The sequence below is a fragment of the Salarias fasciatus genome (genome assembly GCF_902148845.1).
Source record: "Salarias fasciatus chromosome 23 unlocalized genomic scaffold, fSalaFa1.1 super_scaffold_20, whole genome shotgun sequence".
NCBI lineage: Eukaryota > Metazoa > Chordata > Actinopteri > Blenniiformes > Blenniidae > Salarias > Salarias fasciatus.
Genome location: NW_021941230.1, coordinates 8654212 through 8670525, shown reverse-complemented (window position 1 = coordinate 8670525; position 16314 = coordinate 8654212). Strand labels below are relative to the sequence as shown.

Genomic DNA, 16314 nt, shown 5'->3' with positions numbered 1-16314 from the left:
ACCGTGGCTGGTGTGAGAGGAGTGTGAGGAGGTTTCCAGGCCGTATGGTGGGACTGGCAGGGAGACGCATTCGTTTCCCGTCTCAGTGCAAAGCAAACCGAGAGGAGAACTCCACCCTTATACCCCTTTCACACTGGCCAAAAAACCCGTTTAAACCCGCTTAAACCGGCATTAGAACCGGGTTTTTCAACCCTGCAATCGACCCGGGTTTTTAGCGGGTCGCTACTATCGCCTTTTAGTGGGAGGGGCGAAAGGGAGTGTGAAAGGCAGACGCGAGCCGACGCGGTAACTTACGTGATGACGTTGACGCAGCGTGGCTACGTTAGCGCGTTAGTTGTTGTTTCTGGACACAGCGTGAGATTTCCTTCGTCAAGATGACTCAGTATTGGAAAGATAGACCAGAGAGCTCCTCTGGATCCGTGGGGAAGAGGAGATTCGTCTACAGGTAACGGGGACTGTGTTCCGCTGCATTGTTTACTTTCGCTTTGCTCCGTCGCACTGATGATGTCATCAACGCGGGACACTATCAGCGCGGGAAGACGCAGCGACGCGGCTCGCCAGCAGGCGGTTTAGACGCGGGTCTGCATGCAGTGTGAAAGGACACAAAAGGCAATTAGCGGGTCGAAAACACGGGTCGACCCGCTAGTTGCAGTGTGAAAGGGGTATTATTTAACCCCTGCTGCAGGGTGTCCTCCACTTATTTGATCACTCATTGGTCATAAAACACAAATTAAAAAGACTCTCCAGCCTATAGTCACATTATGCTGCCGTATTAACCTCAAACAGTGACATCTTTTGACTGATTTTAACCTTTTATCAGCCATTTTCCCCCTTATTTACAATGAATAGCTGAAAATCGAAGAATATGTGCTGAAGAGTGCACGATGCTTCAGTCGTTTGTGTCTAAAGACGTCATATTTGCACACACGCACACATTTTTAATATAAGCTCCATGCATCCAGTTAGTCCAATTTCAGATCTTATTTTTGGTAATTAGTACAAAATGTAAGGCAAATTAGTAGTTCATGAAATATGATTGAAGGATTGTTGAATCTTTTAGAGATATATAGTGAGACATATAAAATACGTCTGTATTTGGTTCATTTTACACTTTTACAAAATATTAAAAAAGTTTGATTTTTTACGTATACGTTCCTTTATTCCTTGACAATTGAAACATTCAGAAGGAGCTACATTTGTGTTGATGAAGATACGAGACACTCAACTTCTTACAGATGTGGGGCTGCACTCAGACGGATTAGCGTTTTGACCCATAAAACTGAATAAATGAACATTAATGGATAAAACTCACAACATGCACAGGATAAAAGATTTAGCGACCCTTTTCCTAGTCTGAACTCGTAATTGGTCGTACTGCAGACGCTGCAGTGGCTCCAGGGACGAAGAAACGTGACAGATTAAGAGCTTAGATCGGCAGTAATGCTATACGTAGTGGGTCAGCATGCCATAGGCGAGACCGTGACTCACGCTGCGTACGGCGGCTCTCACCAGGGTTTTCCAGGATGTTTGCCTCCTTGTTTTTCGTTTTAACTTCAGGGTGAGTAAACAGGTAAAACGCGAATTGCATGAGGCTGTGGTCAGGAAGAAATCCATCATCTTTGCTCATGTAATGTCAGTAAGTCGTGAGCAAGACTCCAGATTTTAGGAGGGGGGTGGGGGGATTACATGAAGATGCCAGACCAGTGAGTCAAGAAACCTTCACGCCGAGAGGAAAACCTTCAGTCAATCAAATTGTTCACATGAGGGAATCGTTTCGGCGAACAAGTCCAGCGCAAAGAAATAAAATGACGCTTCAAAAGAGGAACAAAGGGAGCGGGCGTGTGCGGCGTTTCCAGCTGTTCGGAGGGACGGCACAGATGCAGGTCAACTGAGAAGCCTGGAACACTGCCACAGGGCCTCCAGCAAGGCAGCCAGCCTGTAATTTACCCCAAAAAAGAGCAACCGTGCTCCTATTCCAGCCCAAACCGGACAGGAAAATGAAAAGCTTACACACACGCGCAGTCAGACAAAGCCTAAAGGGAACCGGGAATATACGGATGCTGTTGATATGATATCCGTGTGTGAGCAAGTGTGTTGTGACTCGTCGCCGTGTGTGTGTTTCAGCGTGTTGTGGGCTCACTGGGGCCAGCTGTCAGGCCAGGGTGTCAGGCAGTAAGCTCCGGCTAAAGCCCAAACTCTGGATCGGAGCCAGACGTGTGTGGCGACTTCCCGACTTCCTTAATCTACCGCGAGAGATGACGACGACAAACAAAATCAACAGCCATTGTATGAATAATTAGCTTTAATGTTGAAGCTCTCTCACAGTCGGTGGAGACCAATATGTCCTTTCACTGCAAAGTTAAAGTGGACCTATTATGCTATTTTTCAGTCATTTCATATAGGTCACAGACACCTAAAAACATAGTATATAAGTTTTTTTGCCCCAAATTCGTCCTATGTTCGGAGTTTGAGCGGTCTAAAAAGTGGCTCTGAGGAGCCTTCTTCAGAACAGCCTGTTTTTGACAGCCTATTTTCCGTGATGAACTTGAACGCATCTGGCCACGCCCACCTCGTAAATTCGCCTTACAAAAAAAAGCACCTTACAGGAAGTTACACCGGAAGTTTCAAAATAAAACACAATGCACGACCTCACGGACGTAAACTTTTTCCTATATGTTGTTATTCCGCCGCCTCGGGAGGAGAGAATCAGCTCAACAGGGTCCCAGACAGCAGCAAACGCGGAAATTACCGTTTTTGTATAGAATGAACCATACAAAAGGAACTATTGGATAAAGAAAAGCACTCATTTGAGATCAAAACATAACCATGTACTCATCCTTGCTGGAAGTCTATAAATTACAGATCAATGTGGCTGTGACGAGCAGAGCGACCTTACAGAAGCGAAATGAGGTGTGTTTTTTTTTTATTTTCTGTTTATATCATGTGTTGTTCGTGTGATATCGAGAGCAGAGAGCCTCTCAGAGGAGCAGCCCTCTTCATCCGGACGGCGCTGCCGGTGTGTGTTGACTTTGCGCCCCGCGCGCAGTGCGCCTCCGCTGGGCTCCGGGGCTTAGCAGCCTCCCGGCGAGGAGAGGAGCGGCCCAGTGGCCGCGCGCGAGCCGTGCGTCTCCGCCGGCTTCCGGACCAGCTTCCGTGGAGCAGCTCCGGGCCGTTTACCCAATCTCCCCCAACTCGGCCCCTGGAAGTCAGACGCCCGGGCGCCGTCACAGCCGCGGCCGACTCAAAAGTGCCTCTCTGCTGGGGAGAGGAGCTCCGCTACGTTCCCACCCGAGCTAATTGTGGCTAAGCTAGCAAAAACTGTCAGCTGAGCCACCCGAAGACGTTGGAGGAGCTGACTTTATGAAAACACTGGCGATGGATGAGAAAATACAGCCGAAATGAGCAACCTGTCCGGGGGCCGGCCAATGGCTGGATTCTCTTCCGGGGGGGGGGGGGGGGGGGGGGGGGGGGGGGGGGGGGGGGGGTCTTCCTCTTCATGATGTCGAGAAGAGGAAGATTTCAGAACCGCGTGTTTGAGAGTATATTTTCTTAAAAGTGGAGTGCACAATTGAGGGAGGTGACTGAATTTTTCACTTCTGGGGGATCATACAGAGGCTCTGGGAGGCAATATGACTGTAAAGACACCTTTTTAAAGTGAATTTTGCATAATATGACTCCTTTAAGTTTGAATGAATGTAGTATTTTAAAAAAAAACTATTTTAACAGCATTCTTAAAGCATCCGTACTTCGATACGTAAGCGGTTGACTTTATCCATTCAAAACATACTGATGTAACGCTAACATTTACATGACTTTTAACACATTTTTATATGACTTATCTTTAACCCAATAAATACACATAGCAATATGGCAGTTTTAAAATGGAAAATTAAAAGAAATTAAAAAAAAAAAAAAATGCAATGAGGCTGAAGCAAAGTGCAGACTTGAAGGAGTGAAGGGTGCAGAGACATCAGACATTCAGGCGTCGGCAGCTTTTCACCGCTGCTGAAACTGGAAAACTCCCCGCTTTGTCCTCGCTGGGATGAATGAAATTAAACTATAGCGGCCAGGCTGCAAGTGAACCCTTTTACCCACCCAATACCACACACACACACACACACACACACACACACACACACACACACACACACACACACAGACTGGAAGTGGGGCAATGCGGCCAAACACAAATAGTGATTATGGGGGGCCTAGAAAGAATGTCCCCCCCGCCTCCCTGCACCCTTCCCCAGGCCCTGACACCCCTTCCCCACTTCATTCATCCTTTTTTTTCGCAGGGCTTAACCTAACAATCTTCAAAAAATAAAAATAAAAAAATAAATAAATAAATGCTGAACTTCTTCACTTCCAGTTCAGTTTAACACAAAGTTCTTATTTATTCCTCTACATCACTTTGAGAAGGGCCAAGTTAATAACCTACATCTGGAATTTAAACGCACGGGGGGGGGGATTAAACAATGCTGCAAAGAGGTAAATTAGTCCATTTCACACTCCCAAACTGAACTCCTGTTTGTGTGTGAGAAAATAAACTAAGAGGAGGAGGAGGAGGAGGGAAAGGAGGGAGTCGGAAAAAGGAGTGGAGGTGCTCTTGTCTCGATAAGACGAAATGCAGAGCGGGGTTTCTTTACACATGCCTACATATTTAATGCGTTGGCCTGGAGCGAGCCGATACCGCGGCTGCTATTTCTGCGTGGTCGGGGGGGGGGGTCAAACGCAACGTCTGCTTTGAAAACTGTAAAACACACACACACACACACTGCGCGCATCCTGCAGTTGAAGCATACATACGGACGCGTGATTCTTTTGGCTTTAGCCTGTCTGTCAGCGCAAAAACGCCATCAAATTAGGGATCGACTAACCGAATAGACGTTTGGCGACCGTCAGCACTGACCTCTTGGTCCCTTCACCCCTGCGTGATACGCGTCTGCGTTCTGCGTGTATCCGATTATCGCTAACGCCGGTCCGCAACGCTGTTAGCGGGGGGGGAAAAACTCAATTCATTAAACAGGCCGAGGTGGTGTCAGCAGCGAGGGGTTAAAGAGAGGCGACAGCCCAATCGGGCCCGATAGAGACTCACTGTTCCTTTACTGTAGCCGGGATCGGCGCCCGGCCCTGACAGATGTGCGCTCGCTCACTCGCCCGCCCGCCCGCCCGCCCGCCCTGGTGCTTCCTTTGTTCTTCTGTCGTGTTCCTACAGGTTCTCGACACTAAACACACATTGTCAGTTCAAAGGCGGCGGCCAGCTGTTCCACTGCTTGTTAATGGCCGCCGGTCCTGGGGGGGCCGGTCAAAGTTCAAAGCCAGCTGTCTGATGTGCACTTACGCACACGTGCACGCACACACACACTCTGGACCCTGGCTGAGGATTAAGCAAACAAAAACAAACAGGACGAGGCTGCAGACGGACAGAGCTGCACGAAAACAAACAGACCTCAAACCTAAACCGATTCTACGCCGTGCGGCGAGGGACTCAGGCGCACACGAAAAAAAGCTCAAAGGACGGACGCAACTGGCGCGAGAAGGCGTTCGGTGAGACAGCCAGACGCTCGTCGTCTGCGGCTCTGGTATGCGCCAACTGCCAAGGACCGACTGGGAACGTAGGCTCAAAGGCGCTGGGCTGGTGACCGGACGAGGGCATGTGGCCCGTGAGAGGGCGTGGCGGCGGCGGCGGCGGCGGGGGGTAGAAGTATTACATGTCAGCAGAGAGATGGCCAGTTGTGATGGCGCACGTGTGCGTTTTGCAAGCAGAGCAGCAAAGATCAGCCAGCCGCCCAGCAGCCGCGCGCGCGTGTGTGTGTGTGTGGGAATCCAAGCTCTGTTATCTGGTATTATCGTCAGGGGTTTACGAAAAGTCCCATCTGTCACTGCTGAGGGGCATGTAACACACACACATACACAAATGCGCGCGTGCACACACACAGCCAAATATTAACTGGGTCACAGGGCAATGGTCAGACTGGGATATGTGTGTGTGTGTGCGTGTGCAGGCAGTGCCCATCCCCACACATCCAGCCCTGAATTTGTGTGGATTAAGAAACATCAGCAGCCAAACAAGCATGAAAACAACCGCGCCGCGACGGAAAACGCTCGACCGACGCGGCTGCGGCCGACAGAAAAGAGAGCCAACGTTCTTCACCTGATCGCTTTCGGCACGTTCTCTCCTAAAAAAGGAATCTAATCAATCAATCAGCTTTCTTGAACCATCACCAGCAGATTATCTTAAGCTGGGCCAGCCGAGTCCGACGTCTGGAACGGCTGTCAACACAGAGGGATGACTTGAGGCTCTGGCAGCGAGCCCTGACCCACTGAATAGAGGATGGCATCATCATCATCATCATCATCATCTCGGCTAAACAACACGGCCCTGTTGCAGTCGGCGCTGCCGTCACAACACACACTCCTCCTCGTGCCTCGCTCCCCTTCAGCGCGTTCGAAAGTTCCACCGTGGGAATTTGGCGAGCGAGGAGCTCCCGAACACACCGACAGCTGCCGGGCTATCTGAGCAGCGACCGGCTAAACCACCGAAGCTCGGTCTTGTGGGTTTAAATCCGCGTCCTCCTCCCTTCCTCTCTCTGCCATAAGAAAGGAAAAACACATACAGTAAAAGCCCAGCCGGCAGATAAAACAGGTTTTTTTCTTTTTCTTTTTTTTGGTGCCTCTGGGCAGAGTTACTAGAGGTTACACTGCAGAGAGCAGAAAAGACAGAACAGGCAGGGGGAAAAAAAAAAAAAAAAAGGAAATGACATACAAAGAGAGAGGCAGAGAATCCACCGGGACCGTGTTTTTGCTCGCCTTTCTTAAGCAGCCCCCCAGCTGAAGGGAAAAAGTGACACTTGCTCTCCTTTATACACAATGACAACACGTCCTGGATGCACCTCCTATTTTTTACCGATTGTTTCACAAACCGACATTGAAAACGAACTAGAGTTTTTACAATCAGTTCATGAAAAAGGGGAAAAAAAACCAGGTTTAAAAACTGCAGTGTTCCCGGCGGCGTGACGCTGACTTGCATAGAAATACGATCTGGGAGTTTTGTAGGTCAATGAAAAGGTCAGCAATCCTCACGGAGTATTTTAAAAGTTAGATTTGATGTCTGTCCCTCGGCCGCAGAGACAAACACTCCAAAAGATATATTTAAAAATGAAATGACACAAAATGTAGTCTGCGCTTTTTGCATCAATCAGCTGTAAACACAGCTCAACGTCAACATCTTCAGCCGTATGAATAACAATGAAACGATGAGCAGGATGAAGAAAAAAACCCAGAGTTGCATCATTAGTTTGATCTAACGGGGCCATTTACTCCAGGAGGAGCAGGAAATATGAGAGTCTATTTGTAGGACTTGTTGCATTAGGCTCGTCTCCCCCGAGAGATCGATAACAACGCACTTCTTCCTGTACAAAACGTATTGATCGTGTTATTTTTCGCTGTGATCATTTACATTAACGTACATTTCTCGGCCTCCCGAGGACGAAGTGGACCGACTGAAAAGTCCAGCATGGTATCGCCGCTGCCAAAGCAAACAGGCTAATTTAACCTCGGATTAATGCTTCCAGTCACTGCGAGATCCTCGCCGCACGACTCGCAACAAACACGGATCTGGCGGCGGGGGAAAACGGCCAGGAGCTGTCGGCGTCTAATCTGGAGCTGGCAAAGCGCAGCAAAAGGAAAAGTTGATACGTTGGGTGTGTGTGTGTGTGTGTGTGTGTGTGTGTGTGTGTGTGTGCTCAGTAAGCCTGTGCAGGTTCATTAGACAACGTCAGCCCATCTGTCAGCAGAGCAAACATGCTCAGCCTCTCCACACAAAACAAAACACACACACACACACACACACACACCTGGAAAAAAAAGGCCACAGGAGGCAAAGAAAATCAGAGCAACCAAAAAAGCAGAATAATTGAATCAAGCAACCAACAGGCGCACACACACACGCGGAGCTGAGGGTGGAAATCAGGGGGAGGAGATGTTGACATTCAAACACTCAAAGGGGTTTTGTCCCGTTGTCGCTCCTGAACGACCAGAGGAAGCCGGGCGTTAATGAGAGCGGTTTGATTAGCATGCCGCGTCCACGCTCCGCTCTGCACTGTATACCGTGTTCACAGCGACCCCCGCGTTGACCCCCCCGGGCGAAAAGGAGCCCCGCTCCCCACTTCAGGTTTGATGATGTAACCGTCGGGACGGCCCGCGATGCCTTCGGCGGAAGAAAACACCTTTGTGCAAAAGGGGCGAAATCGCCGTAGTGGAGGAGGAGGTCAGGTCACGTCCGTTTAAAGCTGTATACATGAAACGCTTTTAGCAGGAGACGTTTGTCAGTGTGTTTGGACAGTTGTGACTCGGCTGAGGCCGGAGTGAGTAAACGAGTGAAAGTGAACACATTTTAAAATAAGATAAAAGATAAATTGTAATCTGTTTTTTCCAGCAGACAACTGAAATATTGATTATTCTCTCTTAGAAGGCGAACAATCCACAAGTTAAATACATCCAGTTCATTCTCCAAAAACAACTCTAATGCAATAGTGTGGTCCTTTTAACATCCTGCCTGCCCCCGATGCAAAATAACGGAAAGAGACGGGCACAAAACAAACGTATGGAGAGAGCTGAGTCCTGAGGGGAACAGCTGAGGAGAGCAGTGATCAGCTGGCTGAGGAAAGAGGAAGAGCTGCGCCGACGCCGTACCTGTCATCATCTTCAGCTGCAGCCACAGCCGGGTGATATCGTGGCACAGTTGAGACACTCGGTTCAGAGCCATTGTACGCCTGTCCACACACACACACACACACACACACACACACACACACTTAAAAACACATTCACCCACAGGCACGCAGCATTCTGTCAGAGGACGTCCCGGTGGAAGTCCAGCCAGTCCATTCTGCCAGAGCGGAGGACTTACTGAGCTGTCACAGCGCAGCACAGCCCCCACACAGCGCTCTCACACACACACACACACACACACACCCTCCCAGTGTGCGTCGGCAAGGGGCGGGCCTTCTCTCTCTCACACACACACACACACTGCCCGCCTCCAAGTTCCCACTGGAGGACGGCCGTTTGATGAATGACACTAAACATGTGAAATCAAATGCTGCTTTCGGCCTCCGGAGATTAAGAAGGTTAATAGAGATTAATGAGATTACCGGAGATTATAATGTATAAACCATTTCCTCAGTTGACGGATAGATTTGTTTTGAGTATCTGGGCTGCATGGAAACGGTCGAATTAGATCCCACAAAAGGATCTCAGCCAATGCTAATCAGTTTTTTGGAGGCCTGTTTTTTTTTTTTTTTACATTTTTCCTTTTCGTTCTTATTTCGACCATCCATCTTCTGCCGTGTTCTGCCCGGCTCAGGTTCGTGGGAGCTGCTGGTCAAAGAGTACACACTGGACCAGCGCAGAGCAAACACAGGGTAGCGCGCTCACGTGCACGGTTCAAGGTAAACTGGAGTTACGATTAACTTCCAACGTGTTTGGACTGTGAAAAGACAAAAAAAAAAACAAAAAGAGTCCCAGCAGAAAGGAGGCTCCACCATCATCCAACACAAAGTGAGCATGATTTCAGACGTGTGAACCACAAGCAATACCCGGGACCACGGCTGCTGCCAGAGCCAGAGGCAACGGCTGCAGCATTCTCCTCCTCTTCTTCTTCTGCTTCACTGGCATGGCGCTCCAACAAAACGCCAGTGAAGACAGCAGGGGGACTCCGTGCGCAGGCGCTGCTGGAAACGGGAACAGCCCCTCGGGAGTTTAATTCATAAGAAAACAAACAAACACGGCTAAAGTGTTGTTTCGCTGCTTTTGTTCGTCCGACATCTCCCCTGCTTCCACTCACGACACTCAAGTTTGATTAACGCGGCCTGAAGAAAGGAAGAAAAGAAAAAAAGAGATCAACCGCTCAGATGCACAGAAAAAAAAAAAAAAAAGCTTCACTCGCCGATCGTTGTTTTACTTTATGAACCAAAATCACTTCACATATTAGAAAAAGTTCCACCATTCAAGTAGACCGAGCTGCTGCAAAAACTTTCCCGTAAGTGTTTTGTGACCCCTAGTGGCATTTCAGATCATAACAAGTGAGAAGACAGGTAAACTGATGGAGCAGGTCTTAAAAAAAGAGTCTGTCATGTAGAGGATTGTTCCATTTGTCGACATGGTGGCTGTTTTAAGACAAACAAGCATCTTTTGAGCCGTTTCTTCATTCCAGGATGTCACACGTCCTGTATTTGTACCGGCAGGAACGGTGGGACTGCTTCAGGCCCGCATCTGTGTGCGTTTTAACGCGGGATGCGGCGCAGACGGAACGGAAACCGCCGCGTGTGTCCGTCTGAGGGGGGTGGGGGTGGGGGTGGGGGGGCGCCGCAGGCTGCAAGCTCCAATAACTTACAGCTGATGCGCTTCAGACGCCCTCCCTTCATCGCGAGCGTCTGCAAAAGGCCGAACCGCGACCGACTCCTTCCGCCGGCGGGATCAAACGGCGCGGGCCCGCCGCGGCGTAAACAGGAAGACGCCGATTGAGACATGAGTCAGCAGCCAAAACCAGCGGAGGAAGGAGAGGGAGAAGGAGAAGGTGTGCAGATGCAGACAGTCTGAAGCGTGCTCGAAAAAGTCGTTCAGTTTCATGAGAAACGGCCCTTTGGGTGTCCTGCTCAATGGCACGTCGGCACACAGTCAGGGAATCGAACAGAACTGGAAACCGGCTCTAACCGAGTCATAAAATGTAACCAATTTACCGACAAACCCGATTAAACTCATTCGGAGGAGTCTTTTCTTTGAAGCAGGAAAAAGCTGATTTGATTTGACCAGGAGGACTTTGAACCGCGATGAAATGAAATTAGAAGAAACGAGGCACATTTGATAGGAGGGTTTTGGGTTTTTACCTATTGCTCAAAAATAGTTGAACACGCATTTAATCACACCGACAGTTTGGCTTCCCGACAGACGAGAAAAGGGAATAAAAAGAAGGCTGAAAGGAAATCATAAGATAACTCATGACAGAGGAAAAACAGAAGTCAGTCATCAGTTATTTTAAAACTGACTTTTTCTCACAAACACCGAGAACAGAAACATTGTTGGAGCCGCCGAACAGACTCAGTGCTCACAGTAACTCAGTGTGATGAACCCCAGAAGCAAGAGGCCGTCTTTTATGTCATTTATGTCAAATCTATGGATCAATGGTCAGAACTAATCAGTTAAAAAACAATATCTTCATTAAATAAGTTTTCATTAAGCAGCACTGATGGGAAGAAAATCAAATAAACGGCAAAAAAAAAAAAACACACCTCTGTCTGTGTGACACCGCGTTTGTGGAACGGCGTTACTAAAAATACACCATTTCTAAATAAAGCCTGAAAGAAATGGACCAGAATAGACGTGAGCCGCGCCGAGACGGAACGATGATCAAGAAGGGCTGTGAGAAAAAAAACAAAAAAACAAAAAAAAAAAAAAAAACCGCGGACGCATTCTCACGCGCACACTCCTCTTCTCCGCAGAGCCGGGTTCTTTTATTGAGCCACCTTGAGTCAATAAGGATGTAGTAGTATACTGCGATCATCTTTCCTTTGCCTCACATTTACTTTGGTGTTCCAGTGACGGCTCACGAGAAGACCTGCGCAAACAAAACGCACCAAGACGTTCACCCAATCTGCTAAAAAACAAACCCTGCGAGACGTTCACTCTGCGCATCAGCAGCTGCAGGCAGTCATCAGATAGTCTGAGAAGGACAGGAGTGGCTGTCCAGGCCCGATGTTAAATTACAGTTATTACAGCTGCAAAGTCAAGGAGTCAGCAGAGAGAGGAGAACAGCGACTCAGCTTTCCAGAAACACGTGCTTTTAAAAATAAGAAGAAATCTACATAGTTTTAAGGAACAGAAACAAGCAACAACAGTGTGGAAGTCAAGTGTCACGAAAACAGAAATACCGAATCTACTTTTTTTTCCCCCCCCTCTCGCTTCACACATGATCTGGCGCTGAATTTGGGGAAGACGCACAAACAAAAGAAGCCGCGCGCGTCCTTGTGAGACTCACTCTGCAGCTGCCGGCAGCAGCGGGTGTATCTGTAGTACGTCTCCATCTCCCGCAGCGAGATGGAGACGAACCTCTCTCCTCCGCGCTCCCCTCTTTCCTTCATCCCGTCCCTCCGTTCGCTCCCCCTCATCTGGATTTCCAAACCCTCCTTGACCGCTTCTCTCTCTCACACACACACACTCACACACACTCTCTACACCTGTTCTTGCTTCCTGAGTGATTACGCCACTCCCGTTTCCCTTCCCTCCTGCTCCAGAAGTCTCTTTCTCTGGATGAGTTGGGGGGGGGAATACTCTGCACTGATATTCACAACAAATAGATTTCAAGCGCCGGCATGACTTCATTTAATCTACATGTCAGTCCAGTCTGTCAGGACGGATGGGGTGATTTCATCTTATACGTCTGTGCCGTACAGATGAATTAGCGGCATTTATCAAGTCACAAGTCTCCGTTGCTCGCTGAATAAGACACCTTGTTTTGGCTGACACAAAGCAAACCTCCAAATGAAATGTCCACAGACCTTCGACCCGGGCCGCTTTCTTCTGGGGGAAACGTCTTTCAGGACAAATATTGATGAGTCTCCGACCATGTGACGGACGCGTGGCGTCCCCCGCAAGCCGTGCCGTTCGTTCTGTTAACTCCAACCCGGAGACGACCCTTTTTTTTTTTTTTTTTTTTTTTTGCTTTCCCAGCAAAGTCGCAGCCTGCTTGACTTTTCTAACTAGTTTCTTTAAATTTCTGCCTGTTTGAGTGGGTTTTTTTTTTTTTTTTGGTTTTGTTTTGTTTTGTCGTTGTCCGTCAACCATTCCACCGAGCGAACTGTTGGTTCTGCCTGTGGTTTAGATAAGTTACCAATTATCCAGTCTGCGGGGCTTTTTATCAGGTGATCAGTTCCCGGGGGTCAAACAGCCAAGAGCTGCAGCTCGTGCTCCTGTCAGTCCGCCCGAGCCTGAAAGAAATCTACTGGGAGTGAAATGAGAATGAAAAAGAGCCGCTTTCCGCTCTCCACCGAGTGGAATTTCAAATCTATTTCACCAAATGTTGACAAAAAAAAAAAGCAAATCTCATGTGTTTTCCTGTATTAAGATCGCAATGGCTCAGTCTCCTGCAGCTGGAGGTTGTTCTATATTGTTTAAATAATGACAGGGGTGGGTGGGGGGCACAGCAGGAGGAATCTCCATGAAGTGACAGGAAATCCTGCTCCGTCATCCTGCCACACCGATTAAGAAACCAGACCAGACCTCACCCGACGCGCACGCCACATCGAGAAACAAACAAAAACCAGCAGAGGACAAATACAAAAGCCAACACTTAACCTCTTCTCCAGGCTTTCCGGCGGCGCGCGCGCGCGCGCGGGGTCAGCCGGCCGACAGACACGCGCACGTTTTGAAGCAGCCGGCTCAGAGTCTCTCGGCCCTCTTGAATCGGTTCCCAAACAGACATCGTCTCCCCCCCCCCTCCTGAGCGCGTCTCATACCGAGCCTGCCAGCTGTTTGTTGCTTTCCAAAATGTGTGATTCTTTATGATCTCACTGCTTGTCTGCTGCGTTTATCGCAGGAAGAGAGGGGCGGAGGGTGGTCCTGCGCACAGATCCTCTACACGCACAAACGCGTGTGGCTCAGATCGCAGCCGGGGCTGCTGGGCAGGAGTAAAAAGTCACTTTGAAGTCCGAAAACTTTCTTCTTTTGACAGAAAAGAGTACAAAGCTCAGACAGCGTCCTACCAGTTCCAGACGACTCTCTTTCATTATTTTTATGTAATTGGTTGCAAATATAATCCTCCAGCAAAATGGAATAATTAAGAGTCTAAAAGCAACAAGCAGCTGAAACTAAAATCCGCTGATCCATTCAACCTGAGTTTCACTAATTTCACACAGAAAACACATATTTAATGATGAATAAGTTCTGAAAGATCCTGAACGCAGAGCGCAGAGCTCCTTACCACTGATGGTCGACAGCACCTCCACCGATGGCTCCAGGTCCTCTGGCACAGACGGCTGTTGTCCCATCGTTCCCCCCCGGGGCAGCAGAAACTCAGCAGACTCCCCTCTTCAGCATGCACGTCACGGCCTCCGCAAAAGAACAGAGAGAGAGAGAGAGAGAGAGGGGGCTTCAACGTCTCTGAAAACACAAAGCGGACGGGGGTTCCGGAGACGCTCGAGCTGTGGACTTCAGGTGCGACAGCACAGCAGAAATAATGGGAACCGAAACAGACTGATGTCCTGTCCATTTAATTTGGTCAGCAGTGCACTCACACAGGGAGGGGAGGGGAGGGGAGGGGGGGAAGGAAGGGACACGGGCCTCTCAAGGCACTTTCTGCTGTTGCGTAACACCCGACGCACGCTTCCATCCACGGTGGTGTTAACACCATTACCGACACTAATTTTATCTTTTCATTAAACTGGGCTGCAGCAGAAAGTTCAGCCGAGCACGTGTGCATGCGTGGTCAAGTTAGGTTAAATTACGAACAGCAGATGAGATCCGATGGTGGGATGATGTCTTTTAATGCAGCGTGTATTTTAGGTTGTTGAAAACACATGAAATAAAGGTCAGTTTCACAGCATCCAGGATGTTCTCAGTTGGTTGATATAGAAACCGGGATAAATACCCCGAAGAGCTTCAGTGCATCTCATGATCTCAGCTGCTGTTATTTGAATAAAAGATCCTCTCAATAGAAATTCAAAATAAAATTTAAAAAAAGAAGAAGATGATTTTGCATAATTTCTGACTTCAGGTCGCAGTTTAGTGACAATATTCTGACATGTGATGAGCCAATCTTCATATCAGACAAACGTTTCTTTCCATCAATGGCTACTGGTGCAACAATCAAAGCTAATTTGTGCGGCTCCTTATCCAATTACCCCTCCCCTGACAGAGGCTTCTTTCACGGCACGGACAATGGAGCAGCATGTCCGCAGTCATATGGACCAAATCTTGTGACGTGGGGCTACGCCAGGCTAAATAAAGAGCAGGGCCCGTTCCTCACGCAACACAATGTGACACTTTTAACAGCCAGAGTTCACAGGCCTGCTGTGGGGGGGGGGGATGTCCAGATCAGCACACTGGAATCAACTGCAGCTTTCACACTGCTTACATAATTCAACAGGAGAAAGGATGATCAGACGAGCTGGGAATTCAAACTACTGGAGCAACACAGAAAGGCCACTGCTGTAAATTAAAAAAAAAAAAAAAGAATACCAGAAGAGGTTTTTGGATATTTCTTCTTTTCAGTTCATTTGTAATGTGTAAACATGTGCGACAAAATTTCCAACCCTATTTCACATGAGAGGAAAAAAAAAATTCACCCTGTTAAATGAATGCATGCTGCAATTAAAATTCACCTCAGGAGCAGATCCACCTCTGCTTGCGCGCTTCAATTTTCACTTTGTTTACTGTATTTAGTGCAAAAAGCTGATTAAATACTTTAAATCTAAACCAACAGGGACATGCTATAAAATGTGTTTGCACAAAGTTGTTGGGCTGAGTCCTTACCTGCACGTTTTGCACGAGAGAGCTCCACCCACATCCAGCCAGTTGGCTCATGTTCAGCCTCATCTCTTCATCTGTCTCTCTTTATAGCTTCATCCTGCCTCTCTGATTTATCTACTTGTTTCTTAATAGATTCAGAGATGTTAGGCCTTTCAGGATCAAGCAGCTCAGGCTGCCATTAAAAAAATCTAGCTTGCTTTAGTTTATCCTCCTGTGCGAGGCCACATTGCGACCTCTAGTGGTGGGAAGGGTCACTACAAAAGAGGCAGAGCACACAAGTTTGGATTTGAACTGCTTATTGCAAATACAAAATACATAAAAATATAAACTGGACTGCACACACACATTCTTTTTCTTTTTTTTTTTTTTTACATTAAATCTGGTGATAAGTTTTTGATGCTTTATTGAATCCAGCAGCCTCACAGTGCATGTGGAAATGTGATGCAGAAATTGTTTGAACACAAGCTTAAACTTGCAGGACTTGCAAAACTTGCATTCCTCCACAGCGGGGAGCTCTACCTCTGATCAAGACTGTTTTAAACATGCAGATCACCTCAGTGGAAAACCCTCCGCAGGGGGGCAGGAAGTGCAGCTTGCATGGTGTAAACCTGAAGGCTGACCCCCCCCCCCCCCCCCCCCCCCCCCCCCCCACACACACACACACCGCATGGTGCATGCCCCACACATGAGCCCGCTGACAGCCATATTGAACATCTCCACTATCAGCCACGTCAAGTTAAGGTCACGAGCTGAGGACAGAGGCGGTGTCGTGCCAAAAAGTGATTCTCT

The 16314-nt window shown here is 48.3% G+C and overlaps 1 protein-coding gene across 1 annotated transcript in view; it reads right to left on the bottom strand.

Annotated features, from left to right (window-relative positions):
• The window catches only part of mcf2la (mcf.2 cell line derived transforming sequence-like a), a 21771-nt gene extending 13004 nt beyond the window's left edge, over positions 1 to 8767 (bottom strand). The window contains exon 1 of the mRNA XM_030085757.1: positions 8695 to 8767. Coding sequence (XP_029941617.1) covers positions 8695 to 8767 — 73 coding nt within the window. The remainder of the gene's footprint in view (positions 1 to 8694) is intronic.
• Between the last annotated feature and the right edge of the window lie 7547 nt (positions 8768 to 16314).